The following is a 21,160-nucleotide window of genomic DNA, read 5'->3' as shown; positions in this document are numbered from 1 at the left end:
CAGATCTAAAATGCAGCAACCCAAGCAACCCGTTGCCGCTCAGTTTAAGGTTTGTTAAAAGATTTTTAGTTTTTTTTGTTGATTGCTCGCATTTAAAGAGAATCACGTATTTTGAATGTTCGCTTTGTTGCTATCTTGATTCTCTGGCATATCTTGCATTTAGTTTCCCTTTTTGAAATAAACATTTGAACCTCTTGTGCAGTCGAAACATTTATAGTCAAATAGTCTTCAGAGAATTTCTGAAAAAAGGGCATTTGAGTCCTTTTACTTGAGAGAAATGGTATGATTGTGCTTAGGTCATGAGTTCAATTTCAATTGATCACTGTTTGTTTTCAGCTTGTGTTGGTGGGCGATGGAGGTACAGGCAAGACGACGTTTGTGAAGCGCCACGAGACAGGCGAGTTTGAGAAGAAGTACATCGCCACTCTGGGCGTGGAAGTGCACCCCCTAGTGTTCCACACTAACTTTGGAGGCATCCAGTTCAATGTCTGGGACACTGCCGGCCAGGAGAAGTTTGGAGGACTCAGAGACGGATACTACATCCAGGGTGGGTTCTAGTTTCTCCCATAAAAATCATACCGATTATAATAATGATAATGTTCCGACATACTTTTCCAGTTTAATCAAACTTAGGCTGATTTATGTAATTCTCATTTTTGGTCAGTTTATGTTGCGGCGTTTTTGCTTACTTAATTTTTAATTAAGGGTTGGAATTGTTTTTTTTGGTTATGACTGTGCATGTTATACTCTGTGAGTTTTCTAGTTGACTGGTGATTTTGGAGACATTGTTTTGCAGGCCAATGTGGAATTATAATGTTCGATGTGACATCGCGAGTGACTTACAAGAATGTTCCCAATTGGCACAGGGATCTAGTGAGGGTGTGTGAGAACATCCCAATTGTGCTGTGTGGAAACAAAGTCGACATCAAGGACAGAAAAGTCAAGGCCAAGAGCATCACTTTTCACAGGAAGAAGAATCTTCAGGTATTTTAATTTTTTTAAATATTAACTGCTTAAAAGTTTCATTCAAGTGTTGTTAAATGTTCCTGCATTTATTTCGAATCTTGTTTCAATTGACTTAAACTTAAACGTGGTCCAAAAAAAACGAAAAGGTTTTTAAAATTACTGAATTTTTCAGCGGAACTATTTCGTTGGGTGGGTTTTCCAGTTGATGTTATTTATCTCAAAGAAAGTTAGTAGGAAATCAAGTATGGAGTTATATTATCGACCTCGTCATTCGGGTAGTAAAAGTTAAAAAATGTCTGATTTTTTCCTTTTTTGCAGACTAAATTTGACTAGTGCCTGAAGTCCAGCGTTTTTTTTTTTCTACGTTATCCTTTCGGCCAGTAAAAAACAACAGAATATTTGAAAAAAGTATTTCTCTGCACCCTGTGAAAATTTGTGCATTTCTAATAAGGCGAAGGGAAATTTCGGGTTTGTAGGTTCTGATATTTGGCTTTCAATAAATTAAAAATCATTACTGTTTTTCTTCCAGTACTATGACATCTCAGCCAAGAGCAACTACAATTTCGAGAAACCGTTCCTCTGGCTGGCCAGGAAACTTTCGGGCGAGGCTGACCTGAACTTCACCGAGGCACCCGCCCTGCAGCCCCCAGAGGTCAAGATGGACCCCCAGTTGAAACAACAGTACGAGGCAGAATTAGCCGAGGCCATCAATGCGCAACTACCTGACGAGGACGACGATGACCTCTAAATGGACACGTGTAACCTTGTTTGAATATGACAAATGGACTCAAAATTACTGACATGAAATATGCGGCATGTTTTTTTTCTTTTTTTTGCTACCTTTCTTGTTTGCTTCGGCTGACATGTAGAGGGGGCTATATGAGTTTGTTTACATGAAGTTGTGATGATGTTCAAATCTAATTTAAAGTAATGTAAACGAGTGAGTAGTTTTTCATGATGTTGATGATGATTCTCTCATTCGACGCATTTGATAGTCCATTCTGTCCCCTCCACTTTTCACTGGTTTTTTAGTTAATGATTCATTGATGGAGATAGATTGGGTACATTAACTATTTTCTCAATCGTTTTTCATCTGGAAGCAAAGTTATTTAGACGTAGGATAAGTATTGAAAAATAACTGATAGATAATTAGTTAGCCCGGAAATCCAGTTTATTGCAGTTAACATATTTCATCTTCCGACAAAATTTCGCTTTTGTTTGTGTCAATGCACTAAGTGAAGCTGAGTACCCGAATAATGAATTACCCAAATATAAAAATGAAAAAACCCATGTAGCGTAAAACAAGTTTTTGGTATTATATAATGTTTAAAGGAAAAGAAGGCGTCAGAGCAGAATTTGAAAGTAATAGCTTTCAATAATTAAGGGAATTTTGTTCACAAAATCTCCAAAAGTTGTGCTTTAAAACAGTTCTGAAATTTATATGGGAAGTTTTGTGATTTGATGTATTTCGATTTTTTTTTCTGGAATTTTTCTAAAATGTTAAGTTGGCAACTAATTTGTTGATTGACAATGCTTCTTGAAAAAATCTAAAGAATTTGCGAACTAAACATTTTTTCAAAAAAGGTTTTCTTAACACTTTATTTCTTGTGATTAAAGCTGCCAATGTTAAAAATTGCATCAAATTTATGGTACTTGATAACTTCATCTCCCATTAGGATTTCATTGTAGTGAAGACGTTGACTTAGGCCGTGTTTTTTCAGTAACAATTTTGAAAATTTGATCACGCTCAAGTTGATTTTTTGGTTCGACTTGATTCATTCCTAAATTCAATTAGTTTTGTTTGCTATGCGGAAACCATTTTTTACTCCAATTAAGTTGAAATGGCGCAAAAAACGTGAATGAATCTAAGTTTCGCATACAAATTTTGTTTATTGGTTTTCTTAGCGGAATACATAATTTACATAATTAACTATTGATTCAGTTTTCTGAAATTGGTTTATGATGCAGAGAAAATAAGTTGTATACGAAATCTTGAAATGCAACTGCAAATCATGGAATGCAAATTCACAGCAATGGATGGGTCTCTCAATCTCTCCCCTCCAATTTTCTTTGACCATTTAGTTGATGATTGGTTAATGGAGATAGATTTATTACATTAAGTTTTTTTCCTATTGTTTTTATCTGGAAGCAAAGTTATTTAGACGAGTCTGAGATGAAAGTTTGCAATGAAAGTCAAAGACAGTCAGTTAGCCCGGAAATCCAGCTTATTTTCGTTAACATATTTCAGCTTCGAAAAATTTCTGCACGTTTAATTGTGTCAATGAAATAAGTGAGGCTAACTTTTCTATTATGTATTTTATTAAATATATCATTAAAAAAAAGAAAAAAAAAGCAAATATCAAATGCGTTGTTGGTTATATACACTGTTTAGTAGAAGAGAGCACTTCAGAGCAGAACTTCAAAGTAAAGTAAGTATTAAGGTAAAGCTGATCACAAAAGATGCAAAAATTGTGCGCTTACACAGTGTCCGATTTTTAAATGGGATGCTTTGTGTTGACCTGTATTCCAAAAAAGAGTTGGGAAAATGTAGTACGCACTTCTTTTTTTTCCAACCTATGTCGCAAATATTGTTGCGACTAAGTCTCACTTATTGTTTGCTGCAGTATTTGCTGCATCGAATTGGCAATAAGATATTTTATTGCACCTTTACAGCTTATTGATAACATGTGCTTTGAAATTCGAATAGTAATAAGTTAATGTACCGAAAAAAAAAAAAAATTGTTTCAAACAACATAACCAAAAAAATCGAAATCAGAAATTTTTTAAATCAGTATATCTCGCAATTTTTTTGAAATGCATCATTCATACATAATGTGGCATCATGATTTGCGAATTATTATATGCAAAATTGTATCTTTTTGTATTTGATGCTACTTTTGCTGCATCCAATTGGCAGTTTATTACCTAATTTAGCTGCTTTTTTGGTGGCTAGTTTTTTTCGAGCTGTTAAGCATCAGTGGCTGAATGGTGAGTGAGTGAGACTCCAATTTTCTCGGTCGCAGCTTTTTGCTAATTCGAGTTTTTGTCAAACCTCGAGTTTTTACATTCGGGGCTTATTTCTACTTTTTTCCTATGTCACTTGATAGAGCTGCTTTTTGGTCGTGTTCTCGCAAGTATTTGCGAAGCGCAGCTTCGCCTCTGGGTTAAATTTATTCTTGAAAAAATCGTGTGCTGTTGCTTAGATCATATGCTGTTTTTTCCAGGAACAAGTTTCAAAATGTGATCACAAAATTTATTCCTTTTCCGATTTAACTGGATTGATTTTTAAGTTCAATTCAGTTTTGTTTGCTATAAGGAAGTCATTTTCTGATCCAATAAAAGAAATTGAAATAGCGGACTAAATAGTCGTCTTTAGGTTCAGGTTTTTCAAATCTCGGGTTAGTCTTATTTGAAAAAGATACTTTTATTTAACAAAAAGCGAAATTTTTTTTTAAGATTACCAGGCAGTAAAAAGTTTTGAAAACTGAAGAAACTACCGCAAAACAAAGTTTTCAGTTACTGGAAAGTTTTCAGCAAATTTATTAAAGCAGTTCTTGAATTTAGGTTGTACTAGATTTTGATTTCCAGTGTAAACAACTTTTCAAATTTTCCGTCTATAAAAAGAGCCACAATCATCTATTTGGCGTTTTCAGAGAGATGATAAGTGCAAAGAAAGAAAAAAGGAGCCGTGTTTTTTCTTCAGATCAATCATCTGCCTGAAAACGTCAAACAGAGTGATAGGAATTTCTATGCACATGACACTGATATGCATGGCAAGCAGTTATAAAATTGTTATAAACTAGATATAAAGAACACAGAAAAATTATTGGCGCAAAACAAACTCATATTAATTAGGATAAAACGAACCTGTTTAACTTATCTCAAAGAAATCACAACCTAAGAAGTCACGAAACAAGATCACATAAAACCTAGCTAAAGAAAAATTTCGTAAAACCAAAAGAAAATAGCAACTCTAATGTAAATTAGAGTATTAAACACCATAACTGAAACGAGTATTTATAACAAATTGATGTTAAATTAGCGCGTCAAACTTCTTTATTATGAATATTTCTGAATGGACTATGATGATTTGTTAGATATCAAACACTTTTACAAAACTGTTGAAATAGTTTTTTCTATTTATAAATTTAAAACATGAAATAGTTAATGAGTGTCTAACTTTTTTGGTGAAGAATTGATTCTGTTGATTGTTTTGGACTATTTTTGACAACAAAATGTTTTGTTTCAAATTTTTCCATTATTTTCTTCAATTAATTTAATAGACAAAGCGTTTACGTATTAATTTTTTCTTTGAGATCAATTTATATAAAAATGTTTTCTTATAGAACTAATTTTAAGACAGAATACAAATTGGGTCGAGGGATGGAAGATCTACATATGTTCTATATCAAATCATGTTGGCCAACACTGACATTGTAGGAGAAACAAATAAAACGAACAGTACTAATTTACTTCAAAACTTTCGCTCAAAAAAACTGATAAGCTGAAGGTTCAAATTGAACTGCTGCAAGAATTATCACAGCAATATGTGTAACGGAAACATCGTTGAAATTGGAGAATCCAAAGCTAAAGTTCCAATTAAGCGGATACAAAACATTGAAACTAGTGATAGGAAGAAAAGAGGAATAGGTGTAGGTATCTTCGTGCGTGAAGATACTCGATATCTGATAAAGCAAAACAGTAATGACAATTATCTTCAACTGATAACTGTTGAACTGAACTGTAAGACTAAATTAAATTTAACTTGTCTGTACAGTCCATCGCGTGCATGTCAAAAAACAAAACCGAACTAATTTACAAAATGTCCTTGATAATTTAGTGATTGAAACAGGAGCATATCAAATAGTGTGCGGGAATTCATTATAAACAGTGTGTGTAGGTAAAAAAAAATGGACTAAAATTAATAGTAGTATAATGATAGTGAATGAATTTTTGCATGAGCAACAAAGAACCAACAAGGTTGAAAACAAAGTAAAAAAGGAGCCTATATATTTTTCTCAACTCACAAGGGGAGCATTTCAAAACTTCAATTTCTGATCCGTTTTTGGTTATTTATTGTTTAAAAACGGCTGGTGACAAAATTCAGCTGGAAAAGATATATTTATCTAGAAAGGTGTTCCTAGTTAAAAGAAAAGACATTATGGAACAGTTACAAACTATCTTTAAAATTGACTGCGACTCCTTAGAAGAAAAAGTGAAATATTTAAGTTGCGAGGAGGGTAAATGAAGACAAAACTTTTTCCTTAAAAACCAACACGGGAAACGAAGACAAAAAACTTTTGCACTGACGACCAAGTTAATAAATCTGACGATAATAGGAATAGGCTAAGAATGTTACGTATAAAACTGGTATTGCAGACGCTAGAGAAAAAAATTGCACATTTTTTTGGTCAAAGTACTGTGGCAAATTTTTTTTTCATCAGAATGAACTGCGGACGCAAGCCACAAAGAACAGAAAAGAATTTTGAAGACGTTTAACGATGTTACCGGACCTGCTAAAACAATTGTTACAATACGAGAACTATTGGAGCCTATTCTGAATTTTTATTTGCAAAAATGTCCTGACAACAATATTTTTTGAACTCATTATAAATTTCAAAATTGATCCCTATACATAAGGAAGGAAATGAACTCAAACTTTCCAATTTAGACAAATTTACTATTACCCGTTTTTGGAAAAATATCTGAGCCAAGAATTCACAATCGAATTTTTGATTTTGTCCCTCAGCAAAATAAACAACATCAATATCAGTTCGGATTCGGACATTAACGAAGTACATTGACACCATTGCTTCTCTAGTAGAAGAAATCAGATTTGAATGGGTCAACCATGTCATTGAAATTCAAGTATTTTTTTGAGGAAAGTGTTTGATATCAATGATTATTAGCTTCCTCCTAACAAATGTTATGTCTCCGGTATGATATTCTAGTATCATTTTTATCAGAACGAAGACAATTTGTGAGCATCAACCAGAATCAAATCGAAAAGTCAAAAAATAAAATATAGAGTGTGAAAAGCTAAATTCTAGAACCACTACTTTTTAATCTGTTTTTTATTGATATACCGAAACTGAATGAACACGCAAGCGCTGATCTCTAGGCCAATGATACAGCCCTTAAAACTCAGTCTAAAAAATCAAAACTCACTGAAAACCATGAGAAAAGCAAAAGAATATTTGGACGAAAGCAAACTGATTTTTAATTTAGATGCATTCAAAACAGTTCGGTTCCCAACACGAAACGCAAAGAACAACTACTCAATTAACTTGAACAACGAAGACATAGAGCAGAATTCCGTATCTAAATATCTGGCTTTGTATACAAAAATAGGAAACAATGAGTTGATAAAATTAATGTTTTGATTTTTTAATCATAGTATCAATTTTCTCCAACATTCACATTCTCAACAAAAGTTTCAAATTTCTAACATTTCTTTCATTTTCTTTAATTTCAAAAATTTTGTATGGTAACAAAAATTAATGGTGGTATTATACCACTATCCAAATTAAAACCTTGTTTTTTATGCGCTCTGAGACGTCTGAAAACAGACATAATTTGCCTAACGACGATCTCTCAGACTGGGTTCTTCAAGCTATCATATACATAATTGATATCAATCATCGTGAACCTATACTGGAAACAATTTAATATGACTTTTATTGTCTTTTATCCTTAAAACAACCTTCTACCCTAGCTTTATAGCGTGTATTCAAATCAGTGCAATCAAATGAATTATTTACCACATAATTTAGACTAATTTACCCGAATCCCAAACTAATTAACTATTTTATTCTTATTATTAGGTTAGATGACCTAAAATTTTAAGTTTTGAAAACACTTAGCCTGCTTAAGTCTTGTTTCTTATGTCCTATGATGTAAGGTGATGAAGTGCAATTTCAAATTTAAATTTTGACAGCACTGTAGAGACCTTACGGTGAAATAAGTTTAAGCGCTATATCAAAATGATAAATTCATAACATTCAATTTTAGATAATCTGTTTCAGTGGGCGGCTTACGTAAATTTTGTGGCGTTTAGGTTCTCCCTATCTATTTGTATACACATCATTTTAATTTGCAACAACCGCAAATTGAAACAAGACTGCTCGTATCAGGTCGAAGCCCTGAGTGTTCTGACTGCCTTTTAAGGTTTATGAAGCAGTAATAACATTAAAAAATTAAATGTAATAAAATGAAATGAAGTTTTTTTCTCTAAAATTTCAAATTTTTAATGAAAATCATTCCCCCACACGCCATATAAAGTACAAAAGGATAAATTTCGCTCATTATAACAAATCAATTATGGCAAACAAGCTTCTTTCAACCAACAACTTGGAACGATTTCTAAGACGGATTAAATCTCCGCTTATGCGTTAATGGCGCGAATTATATCGCGCGTTAATTGTCCCAAATTGGTCAACGAAAAATACTTAGAGGGATGTGATGCGTCTGAGCTAAATTTTTTGCATGTTTAGCCATTTATACAGGCATTTTAATAAGTTTACTCATTTGTTCAAGACTATCATTTATGTTCAAGGTTAAACAATTTCTATTATTATTGTTTTTTTTTGTGCTCATGCAACTCAATAAGTACAGATCCAATCTCTATTAGCTTAGAACAAAAAACTTTTCAAAAATAAACTTGTTTCGCAAAATATACATCAATCAGTTTGTTAGGTGAAGATTTTTTTGTAATTTTTGGTTAATGTTCTACTATGGTGTACTTGATAGAAGGTTGTACAAGTAGTACTTATTTAGTCGTTATGTAGATCAAATGCTGAAGTAAAGGAAAGTGACAAGAGCAAGGGAAGCGGCAGCCGGTGCGTGGTTTCTGGGGGAGGTACTTATACAGTTCTCATTTTCGTTTCCTTCGTCGCATTCGCACTCATTAGTCTCCGAATTGCAGTTTCCATTTCCATAGCAGTTACTAAAATATTTTGTATGTTTAAGCTGTCGAAACTATCGAAACTAAGGAAAAGTTTATTTTTGCTTTTTTGCTTTAAAGTGATGGACATGACATGTTCTAGAACAATTTTAGAAATGATTAAACTAATGATCATTGCATCAACTGAAGCAATTATTTTATTTACAATATCTAAAAAAATAGCTGAAACGAATAAGTTTCTTGTTGCTTAGTGGCTTGAAGTCTGCTGAAACTAATGAACATTGCAGTTATTGAAGCAGTTGTTTTAACTGTTCAAGCAAATGACTGTATAAATGAAAAAATTATAACTTTTCCTTAAAGTGATTGACAAGGCAGCTTCTAGAACCATCTAATTATCTGCTTAAAGTAATAATCCTTGCAGTTACTAAAGCAGTAGTTTTATTGGAGCGACCTGATGACTAAAGACCAAACAAAAACTTCATGCTTCTGCTTAATAAGATTGTCATGGCAGTTTCTAGAACAATTTTAACATGTGTATAATCTAAAACCATTACAATTACTAAAAAACGGAGTCTTTTCTGTTATACGGCCTAATCTATCAAAACGTTGACTGAGCTTCTGTTTTTATTGAAATGCTGGGATGTATTTTCACTGATATTAGTTTCAACCAATCAGGTTCTAGAGCATCATGATCGAACTTTCCATATAGCAAAAAAAATAGCAAAAAAAACTCATTTTTATGACCTATTCACATGTGGATCGGTGGATGAACACGAGAACGATGATGCAATTTCTCTAGCTGTTTCAGTTGTATGAAAGCACAAGACAACTCCAGTGTTTTTTAAATAGTCATGAAGTTGGTCCTTTTTCACGAGACAAGTGGAACCAGTTTAAAACTAGTATTTACAACCAATTATATTATTGATAAAACTATCTCTATAAAATATTTCTAACTAACCAATCATGATCCATAACTAACACTTACAATTATTTATAACGCTGAAACTATTCATAGTTTCAGCAACAGAACAAAATAAATAGTAAAAACTTAGAAGACAGTTGTTCTCCTTCAAGATAGTTCCTGAAATCTAACTCGCAAACACTGGGAGGGTTCTCATGGTTAAGGGGGTTGCCGGACATCAAGCCGACGGGACTTCAAGCCGAATCGTAAAATAAGGGACTTCAAGCCGAATATTTTCTTATAAACTTGTAAAATATGATTAATTTGAAAATTTTTTTGAAGAATTTCGGAATTTCAGGATCTTTCTTCACTAGTTATTGGCGTTTTCATAAAATTCAATCCTCCAAATGATGTGTAGGAAAGTTGAAAAATAAAACACGGTTGAAGGCGTTTGATGTTTATAATTTGTGCATTTCAAAAACCGGCTGATGTTATTAACGGATGCCAATCTCAAGTGATGCATTGTCATGAATAACGCATTTGATGGACCAAACTTGCCTAAATTTTTGAAAAACAACGTTTTACAGATGAAAAAATAGTGTTTTGAGGTGCTTGTAAAGTTCAAGTTTCGGCTTGTTGTCCTAGACCCGGTTAAGGGACCGGATGCTTGGACCGAATGCTTGACCGAAAAGTTTCAACGAGTCAAAATCGCTAAGTGTTCCTATAGGCTAAATGGTTTTCTCACAAAATCGAAGTCAATATTAACAGAAAATGAATTAAATCAGCAGAAAATAATCAAAAATTTTACAAATTGCGGGTTACAACCGCAATACTATTCAGATAAACATCAAACTTTATGAGTTCAAGCTCATAAACATTTTTCAGTCTTGAAAACTCATCTGCTTATTATCTAATCGGTCAGTATTAACACTAATGATCTGGATTTGTTTTCTTAGATTGAGATTTTTGCGATTTACTTTGAGATTTTAAATACACAATTCTGATTGGCTGAAGTTAAGCTAAAAATTTTTTAAACAATCGGTCCCTCAAGCATGAGGGACGCCTCCCGTAAATACTAGTATACACTAGATCTATTGAGACTAGGAGATATAAGAGTAAGATTAAGATTTGTATTAGACTAAGAAGTTGAACAAATCTATCCGGCCGAAAATAAGATAGCGTGACGACTAGACGGTGTACCTTATCAGAAGTTACTCTATGAGTGAGCCACCTCGGACATAAACTCACAAAATCAAGTAAAAACGCAAAATTTTTTAAATCAAAACACGTCAAACTTTTTAAGAGTGTACCAACCAAACAAATAGAACCATTGAAATATAGATTAACACAATTTAGCAGCAATAAAAAGTATCAAAATATGAGCAATCGGTTCCTCAAGCATGAGGGACGCCACGCGCAAATACTAGTATATACTAGATCTATTGAGACTAGGAGATATAAGAGTAAGATTAAGATTTGTATTAGACTAAGAAGTTGAACGAATCTATCCGGCCGAAAATAAGATAGCGTGACGAACAGACGGTGTACCTTATCTAAAGTTACTCTATGAGTGAGCCGCCCCGGACATAAACTCACAAAATCAAGTAAAAACGCGCAATTTTTAAAGTCAAAACACGTCAAAGTTTTTAAGAGTGTACCAACCAAACAGATAGAACCATTGAAATATAGATTAAGACAATTTAGCAGTAATAAAAAGTATCAAAATACGAGCTGATGTTCAGCTCTTCGCGGAGAGCCATGGTTTTGCCCCTGTTTAAGAATTACATGCAATTTTTGGCTATTTTTCTGGGTTAGGTAATGTTGCCGCATTTAACATGGAATACAGTGAAATCATCAATTACTTTAGTTGTTTTTAATAAATTGGGTTAATAGTCATACCAGCTGTCAGTTGGAACCAAAAAATTCAAGACCTAAGAAAACTGGAAAACGACCAAACAGTAAGCATATTCCACTTAATCCGGCGATTTAATATGCCATTTCTGAAAAACTATCTTTTCAACTATCTTTTTTTTTCGCATATTTCTATAGTAGCGAAGGCGAAAAGAAAATGTCCAGAAATTTACAACCCGCTTCAAATCGTGTTTGTTCGAGGGTCTCTAAAAATGTTGGGTGGAGTTCTATTAGGTTAAATATTATCAGATTGGTACTAACTAGGGGCATGTAGTAAGTCCTGGTATCTCGGAAACGTGCATGCATCTTTTGTTGTGGCAGAAACTATTTTTACCACACCAAATACCATTTCTGACATAGGCCAGATCATCTGCAACATCTATCGAATGGAATAGAACCTCGATCGAGTAGCATGTGATCGACGTTGTTAAATTGATGGTGAATTCAGATACCCATCTCTTATATATCGGTTGGACTCCCCAGTTAAATGTGCATTGTAGTTTTCCGCACCTGACGAAAATAAAGTTTAAAATTCAAGGGCACACATAGTAAAACAATAGTAGACTGCTGTGATACTCCCTCTCCTCCCCAATGCCAACGCCCGTTTCCCCCTTAACAATCAAGCCGTTCTTTCTTTTCTTTTGTGCAATTTTTATCCTCATGGAGCTAAAAATGAAGTTTGTCAGCCGCGATGGTTTTTATGCCAGTTTTTAGTTAATTAGTGACTGGTAATCGCGCAGTCAAAGGCCTTTTTGCAGTCAGATTTTTCCTAAAGTATTATCAAAACTTTAGAAAATTAGAGTTTTTTTAGAAAATTTTAGCAAATCGGATAGCTGCGGATAACCGGTTTGGATAATTTCGTAAAAACTCCCACCCTCTGTTGGCAGGATCGCAACACCTTGGCGCGACTGCGGCGGTGACTTGTTTTCTAATGCGTTGTCTTTTTTGCTACTTGCGTTTTGTTCCATTACGTAGTACGAGGCAGCTTACTTTTGGTTGGCCCTTGAACAGGGAGTGTAAACTTCGTAGAAATTGGACCCGCAGTTTCCCCATTCATCCCCGTGTCTGTTATAGCCCCAGCATTCCGTATCAGCAGAGTCCTTTCGCAGACCATTGGGCTCGTATATTCTAAATCACGTCAGAAAAGCTCAACCTTTTCAAGTCGCCGTATATTTTTGAGGTTTTTTTAGAATGGAAATCGCCATGTTTATTAATGATGATTCGAATGATAATTGAAGCTTGAAATTAAAATTTTTTATAGCCGTAAATTGTTTTTATTTCGAAAAAAAAGACAACACAAAGCTTGAAAATTTACTAATGGCCGTTCATAATACAAGAAAAAGTTATAGTTCTACTAAATTGATCTTCTGTAATTTGGATTATCAAATGGTAGACCAGATTTCGCATGATTTTTCTCATTATTGCTTTCTAGCTAATTTATTTTATGTTAGCTAACTGAAGACATTGCGAATAAGCAGATCGACAGCTTCCGGCGTAGCAGTGTCCGTCTGCCCCGTCTGCAGTGCATTCCACACCCGCTCTTTTGTATTCGTCTCTCGGACACTCGGCACTAGTTCCGTTACACTGTTCGGCTATGTCGCAGTCGTTGCCTTCTGCCCGACAGACGAAACTAGAATTGCGTACTTGACATGTGTCGGGGTCGCAGCACAAATCCATCGCAGAACAGGAAGCGCCTATACAGCAATTCATGTGGTTGAGCAGAAAATTGTAACTCGATTTTGAACTTACTGGAATTCGATTTCGTGTTATGGATCGAACTCGGTTCTAATCAACTGTGAGCCAAAAAAGGACCCCCTCTAGCAGTGGTTGTTGGGAAGATGCTTGTTGAATCGAGCTTTTCATTCAATCAGAATTGATTATTTCAGGAATATTTTTTGGGGACTTGAATCTCAATTAATAAGGAGCTGGGACTTTTTTGTTACTTGGGTAATAGACTAATCACCCACCTGTGACAAGGGTACAGTTGTTGGGATGACAGCAGCGGTCATCACAGGTGTCCACAGCTCCACAATCACACTCCTCGCCATCCATCCGATTCACAATGTAGTCCCCGCAATAACCTTCTTCTATCTGCTTCGATGGCTCATTGTGTAGACACATCGAATTGCCTGCACAAAATTGGTTTTCTTGCAAAATTGATTGTATGTCTTCACAGCGAATGTTAGTTTATTGTTTTGGAGTATTTTCGGAATGGTCTTGAATGCTTGAATCTTAAGCTTGTTTCAATAATGCGATGTTAATTTTTATCATGACTGTGGTGTTTTTTTATGGTGCTTAAGTGATGATATGTTAGTAAATTCCATCTACCGTGCTCCATGAAGTTTTCCAGGGACGCCTGTTGACAGTTTGAGAATAATTGGGGTGGCGAATCGGATGTGTATGCGCTCATGACGCATAAGCCTTCTTCGGAGCAAAAGCAGGGGTCACTCTCATTGGTGGGGTTGTGGTCCAATCCAAAGTTATGGCCCAGTTCGTGAGCCAGAGTACCAGCTGTCATGGCATTGTTCCGGTCATAGTCTTTTACCCAGCTTCCTGAAGCATTTTAATTGCGTTTAATTTAATCACCTTCCACGTGCGTGCTGTGATGCTCACAAACGAACAATAACACATTTTGTTCCGATGAATTATCTAAAGAACTTTTTAGTGGCCAACTTGACATTCAAGCAGGCCATCGGCTCATAAAGTGATTCAAAAAGACTGTTGTAACAGGAACAGCTGGTTCAGGGGTGGATCTAGGATATTCACGGGGGGGGGGGGGGCTTATTTTCAAAAAAGTTTCAAACAATTAATCGACTTTTTTTATGTTAACTAAATTGATTTTCGGAGTTTTCCCAACACACTAAAAAGACCCTTGATTTAGCAAATTTTTTTTGCGCCGCATGCAAATTTTTCAAAAAACAGGCCAAGCAAAAAAAGGCGTTTGTGAGCACTTTTTGGAAAGTTTTGATAGAAAATCGCGTTTCTTTGGCACTCGCGTCCCCCTCAAAATTAACAAAAAATGTTTCCCCCTTGTTTCAATAAAGTTTTCTCCATCCGTAATTTCTGTTGCGCGGCGTTTATGAGTTTGGTGTTGCGAGCAGTTCCACTTTGTAGTTGACTTGTTTTTGCGTTTAAAGTATTACTCGTGGCCTGATACCCCTAGTATTTGTTTGTCTTTCGAAGATAAAGTAAAATGAAAAGATGCTTCGAACCTTATATCTGTTAGAGTGGTATAACAAGTGTTAAAGAAATAGGCAGTATCATTTTTTTTATTAAACTCACAAACGCTTTTTGGTGCCTTCAATTAGCACCATGTAGGTTATTTCTGTTTTAAACACGTGAACGAGGGATTATTTTTTAATCTAATCGAAATGCAATTCGTTTTTAGCGAAAAATGCATGAAGTGAATTAAGAATGGCTTCTCTGGTCTCAATTAGTACACCTAATTGAAATACTACTATGAGTGTAAAAGGGCTTAATAAAAGAAGTTAATTCAAATCAAATTATCGGTAATAAAGGGGTTAAATTGTTGAGGGGTTATCTGGAAATATAGGGGGTTAAATATCGTGGGGTTAAAGAGTGGGACACCCCCCTAAACCCGCATCCGCTACTGAGCTGATTGTTGTGGTAGTAGTATGGAAGTTTCTGATCGAAATCATTGTTCCAACAAATCAACGTTTTTGTCACCTGCGAAAGCTGTGTATACTTGTAATCGGGAACGTAGGAAATTGACTTTGCTTTGTTACAACGCACCGCCATGTTTCAGGACCCTTCTCAATTGGTCTAGAGTTAATCATTTTGGGACAAAAGGCGTAAGGTTGAGTCCCGGCTAAGCCAATTTATTCTTTGATTAGCGAAAGTATTTTTTTGGAAAACTTGAATTGTCGCGCTATCATTGGGTATCAGTTTTCATACAATCGTTAACGTTAAGATTTCGATAGCTCATTCAAGATAGTGTTTTAATTAAACAGTAACAATGGGTTTCAAGCTGCCTTTAAAAAATCTCGAAATATTCAAGAAATTTTAAAACGTTTTTCTCAACCAATAAAATTGTCAAAGGAATAAAAAACAGAAATGAAAAAAGTGAACAAATAAATGTTGGAAAAGAATTGAAAATAAAAATTGAAAAAGATTTTCGATTGCAAAACAAGACCAATTTTTTTATGTAAAAAGAAAAAACACAAACATGCCAAACAGTAAGCCAGCTGATGAAATCTAGTCGTTTAAAAAAAACTTTAAGTACGTTTTAGAAAAATAACCTTAAGTTCCAAAAAAAATTTTTTTTCTGATTGTTTCTGTTTTTAATTGCAGTTTTTGATAATTTGATTTGCATAACATGGTGGATATTGGTTCCAAATTAAGATACCTGGACCTAATGTGTGCAGCATGACCCATTGAGGTAAGCAAACATGGATGGGGTGCGGTAAGCAGACGACAAGTTGTGTTAGTAAAAAAAAGTTTGAAAGCTTTTTAATGTTTTTTTTTCTCAGTTCTGAAACTACAGTTACAATTTTTCATCTATTTATTTCTCAAAATGGTAAAAGGCTCAGAAACAGCTGTTAAAAAATCATTAGAGCTCAATTAAATTTCAATGTAATTTGAAACCTAGATTTTGAGTTGTTACTCCATATTTTTTCCACGCCCTGCTCACCCAACCTTTCCCTTTAACTCCAAAGTTACTAGTGCAAACTACTTCTACTTCAGCCATTTTGGGATAAGTAACACGCAATATTTTGCGTTCTTGTAACGCCTAAGCGTTCAATTCAGGCGTTCCAGATTGAATTGAGGCGAGTCTTATTTATAGGATATGAGACGCTAAAGACGTTACTTTATATGTTTAGTTAGCGAGTGTGAGGATAAATCGAAAATGATTTTTTTTTCTTTTTTTTTCGTTTATTTAGTCAGTTTTCCAAGCGAAAACATTTTAATTGACCTTCAAGTGCAGTCGGAACAAACAGGGCTTCGCCCTGATATACGAACCATCTTGCTTTGTTCAACTTTTGTTGTGAGGAAAAAAATGTCAAATCGTACAAATCTCAAATCTCAAATAAGGCAATTTCGTAATTGAATAAGGCATTTACGATTTACAGATGCATCGATTTACTGACCTACCACTGGAAAACCTTTAGATCCACCCGTTTTGAAGCTAGATTTGAAAAACAGGTTACCTGACCCCCACATATCGCATTGTACGCCAATGTAAGCCAGCCCGACAGTGCCCGCATTCTCTGTGAAGTTCCTCACTATAAGAAGAATGGCGTTGTCGTGGTTGGGAAAATTCTGCAGGTTTTCCCAGTGGTAATTTAGGAACAAGTCCAGCACACCGTTTGTGGTTCCATTGGCATATGTTGGGTCCGATTGTTCAGATGTGAAGGTGTGAACATCTACGAGGGAGAGATGGAGGTTGATGTTTGTCAAGCCGGCGTAATAGAAGTCGGCAAAGTGCACAATCTCAATATCTTTATCCAGAAGCTAATCCAAAAAAAAACGTCTTTCGAATGTCTCACATTAATAACAATTCACTGAATTTTACCAATCATCGCTATCTCAGTCTTAAGTTTATTATGCGACAAAGTTCAGTGTTATATAACCAAAGTCCCCCCCCCGTAAATTGATTTAGGATCTCGAAATTGATTCATTAAATTGTTGATTGAAAACTTGCTTAAATTTAGGGAGCAAGTCTTCTTATTAAGAAATTTTCGAGGAATTTAATTCAGATTTCAGTTATTTATTTGATGATGTATTTCTCACTAGTTGATCTTTCTTAACATATCTCTGAAATTTTTAGCTTAAAATTGTTGGACTTGACTTACGCAACGACTTGCGCGACGCTAAGACTTATTTGGAATTACGCAACGACTTACGGGACAGTTAACTTTAGTTAAAAAATTATATGGAAACTAACATCTTGTTCGGAGGGTCCAAACTCCTGGTACCAATCAAAGCCATGGAACAAAATGACTTCCACGTAGCTCCTTTCCTGTGCATTTCTTCGGGACCTGCTGTTCTTTGCCGGGAGCTGCAATCTCTTCTTCTTCGGGTCAAGTGAGACAGAATCACTCGCCTTCTTCAAGCTGATATGACTCGTCGTGCCGCAAACTATTTCGGGATCAATCAAAGTTAAGAATCCCCAATTTATCATAACAATCACGCCCCCGCCCCCACCCCTTCTCAGGGATTCGACCCCCTGCCGACCCAAAGGTCCCCCTTTGTACTATTTTAAGATTCCATTTTTGGCAGAGCGGCCCTAATTTTTTTCTAAAGGAACCTTCGATGCCAATATATACTAAATTTAAGGGGGAAGCCGGAAGCGCGAGCCGAAAAACGCGATTTTTTGGTTCATAGTTTTCCAAAAAGAGCCTAAAACACCTTTTTTGGCCTGTTTTTTTTTTTAAATTTCGCCTGCGATTTGTGAAAACTCGGAAAACCATTTTAGTCTACCTAAAAAAAGTCGATAAAATTTTGAACTTTTTTCAAAATTCGCCCCCCCCCCCCTCCTCGAGAAAATCCTAGATCCGCCCCTGATTATAATCATAAACATTTATAATAACAAGTCAACCTAATAGAATTGCCGCAGCCCCCCTCCCCCTCCGCAGCTAACCAAAAAAACAAGAAGAGGCTTCCATAAAGCAACGCGAGCCCAAAATCAATCACATAATCGCAATTTTTTCATGAAGGTTATTTTCTTATACCAAATGCGAGCTATACCTTTCAAAGTTTGCAGCATTCAATAAAATGTCATGAGAGTTCGCCCAATGTTTCAACATCTTGTAAACTAGCGTCAATCTTACTAAATTTAGTTTAATTGATCCCTTTTTCATTGTCGAGGTCCTTTCGCATATGTTCAGTTGAAAACATGATCCATTTGCCTTCATCGTTATTAGTGTACAGCGTGTACACTTTTCCATTCAAGAAAACTAGACCAGAAAGTTCTGGAATATTCTGGCCATCTTTGTCGCAATACTTTATTCGCACTGGACTGTGAACGTCGGTTTGTTTGTCTTTTGAAATGTGACCCTGATAAAGACATTTCGTAACTGATGATTTGAGGTGAGCGCTGTGTAGATTTCCTCTTTGAGTCAAAACAAAATCGATATCGCCAATTTCGGTATCGTCAGTGGTCAAATGCATCTCAGTTGAACCCTTGTTGGCACCGGGCTCCATTTTCACTGAAGTAATTGTGACCCAGGAATCAAGTTTGTCCATCATCTGGTCTGCGTTCGTCGTCATCGGCAGTAAAACAGCATGAATATTTATGATCAAAAGTAGAAGCATTTTTGACGCCAAATTAGCGACTGCAGAAAATAAAAAAGATTATAACTTTGACGTCAAAACTTTATTCAGTAGAACTATTAAAGATATTTGTTTCTGACCACTTATAGTCATTTTCTATCAAAAATGTTCCGTAAAAAGTCGCAGCCATGACAATTATTTGACGCAAAGAAAAGTAATAGTTGCTTTAACAAGACTAAAAAAAGTTGATATTGAGTATTTTTGTCCACTATACATAGAGATCTATATTAAATAAATAACATTTCTTTTGCAGATTTAGTAACGCTTGAACTTTGATGGCAAACATATACGTATAACAGCGTTTTTTTTTATATACGTTTTTTTTTCAAGTTCTTGAACAATACACTTTTTATATTTACCATAACTGGCGTTAAAATTGGTAAAATGAATTCTGTTGGGATAAACCAATTCAAGCAGAAACTGTCTAAATAAAAATGGTAAAAATCAATAATAAATGGATTTCTGTGCTAATACATTATTCAGAATTTTTACGGTTCGTTTTCTCTTGATTTCCAACTAAAATGAGCAAAAACGTGATGCGCAGCAAAACTGAGCCAGCCTTCGGGAAGGGAAGTGCAAAATGTAAAAAAATTACGATACCGCTCAAAACATCACAGCACAGCACTTTACCACGTGAACAAAAATCAAAGTCAACAAAAATAACGACAATCGAGATGCAAAAACAAACAAATTTTGTTTTTGTTTCAGATACTAAATAATGACAAGAAGTTCATTGACTTGAGCAAATTAAATAAAAGATCCTTGCATCAAAATCTCGCTTAGTTCAGCAAGCGGATTAAGAAGTATTTCCACTGAGAGACGCGTCAAAAACGTCCACTGGACAACAAGTTCGGTAGTATTAATTACGTACGTCTCAACTTTTCACTGTCACACTTTGATATCGTCCAAAATTTATAGGTTTTCAATAATTTATAGGTTTTCAAACCTTTCTTCTACATCTTAGAAATTTAATTGCGATCAGAAAGAAAGACGTTCGATTTGTTATTAAATTAACAGTCTAGAACCTTGCTCAATTAATCACTGAAAAATTTATGAGAGTCACACTTCGTTGAATCACATTGCAAAGCCAGCAGGATTTTTATCGCAAGATAACCAGACTGAAATGGGTTTTCTGTATTATCAGAAGATGCAAATTCAGACCAACCATTAAAATTTAAACTTAGTGAGAACAATTTCTGATGGTAGTGATAGTAAAAGTGAACAAGACTGCTCGTATCAGGGCGAAGCCCTGAATGTTCCAACTGCCTTTTAAGGTTTATGGAGCAGCAGTAATAACATTTAAAAAATTAAATGAAATAAAATAAAACAAAAATTTTTTTTTTAAAATTTGAAATTTTTATGAAAATCACCCCCCCATACACCATATAAAGTACAAAAGGATTGATTTCGCTCCTTGTAACAAATCAATTACGGCAAAAAAGCTTCTTTTAACCAATTTGGAACGATTTCTAAGACGGATTAACTCTCCGCTTAGGCGTTAATAGCGCGAAATATATCGCGCGTTAATTGTCCCAAATTGGCCAAAATGGCAATCTTTAAACCCCCATAACTTTACGAAAAATGATCACAGGTGAAATATCTTTATCAAAAATAAGCCTTTTGAATGATAATACCTTTGAATGATAAAACAACAATACCTTTGAATGATATTAAAAAATTTTGTCAAAAATGGCTAGTTAAAAAGTTGAAATTGGTCTGAAGAAAAAAAACCCACCCCGAGCACAAATATTCCGTTACTGTCTGAGTGAGGAAAGTTGGACAACACAGGGAGCCAAAAGCGATTAAGATGCAGTCTCTCAAGGCGTTAGTACGAATCAACAATCAAATATCAAATCATACGCATGAAGGTGGCTACGGTTACTTTTGTATCATTCCTCAATTAGACAATAGTGAAGCAAATGATCGACAGCTCGAAAAAAAAGTTTGTTCACGGTTGAAAACTTGAATTTGATAGCACAGTTTGTAAAATATAACAAACAGCCTCATCTGATTTCGAGGGCACTGAACTGCAACATCAGATCAGCAAGACAGAATACGAAAAGGGCGACAGTAATGATAACTTAAAAGAAACAAGGTTTTTTTCAAGGCTTTAATTTGCAAAACAACGTGGTAAAGTCAACAAAACAGATCGGCCCCTAAACAGAATAACTCAAGGTCTCACCTCT

At 35.0% G+C, this 21,160-nt stretch overlaps 2 protein-coding genes across 2 annotated transcripts in view; one reads left to right on the top strand and one right to left on the bottom strand.

Moving 5' to 3' along the window:
* LOC134845446 (GTP-binding nuclear protein Ran-like) overlaps positions 1 to 2,051 on the top strand; it is a 38,399-nt gene extending 36,348 nt beyond the window's left edge. The window contains exons 2-5 of the mRNA XM_063862330.1: positions 2 to 49; positions 337 to 547; positions 797 to 984; positions 1,496 to 2,051. Coding sequence (XP_063718400.1) covers positions 11 to 49; positions 337 to 547; positions 797 to 984; positions 1,496 to 1,714 — 657 coding nt within the window. The 5' untranslated portion in view covers positions 2 to 10 and the 3' untranslated portion in view covers positions 1,715 to 2,051. The remainder of the gene's footprint in view (position 1; positions 50 to 336; positions 548 to 796; positions 985 to 1,495) is intronic.
* A 6,587-nt stretch (positions 2,052 to 8,638) lies between these two features.
* Positions 8,639 to 17,823, bottom strand: LOC134846759 (zinc metalloproteinase-disintegrin-like batroxstatin-2). Its single transcript, XM_063864150.1, has 8 exons — positions 17,587 to 17,823; positions 16,850 to 17,153; positions 14,010 to 14,234; positions 13,649 to 13,810; positions 13,138 to 13,375; positions 12,672 to 12,809; positions 11,943 to 12,191; positions 8,639 to 8,911 (listed from the first exon to the last, which is right to left on the bottom strand). Exons 1-8 carry the CDS (start codon positions 17,821 to 17,823, stop codon positions 8,755 to 8,757), a joined length of 1,710 nt encoding a protein of 569 aa, XP_063720220.1. The 3' UTR covers positions 8,639 to 8,754.
* Between the last annotated feature and the right edge of the window lie 3,337 nt (positions 17,824 to 21,160).

Source organism: Symsagittifera roscoffensis, chromosome 5 (genome assembly GCF_963678635.1).
Source record: "Symsagittifera roscoffensis chromosome 5, txSymRosc1.1, whole genome shotgun sequence".
NCBI lineage: Eukaryota > Metazoa > Xenacoelomorpha > Acoela > Convolutidae > Symsagittifera > Symsagittifera roscoffensis.
Note: the sequence above shows the minus strand (reverse complement) of the source record. Positions and strands in the feature narration are given on the sequence as shown.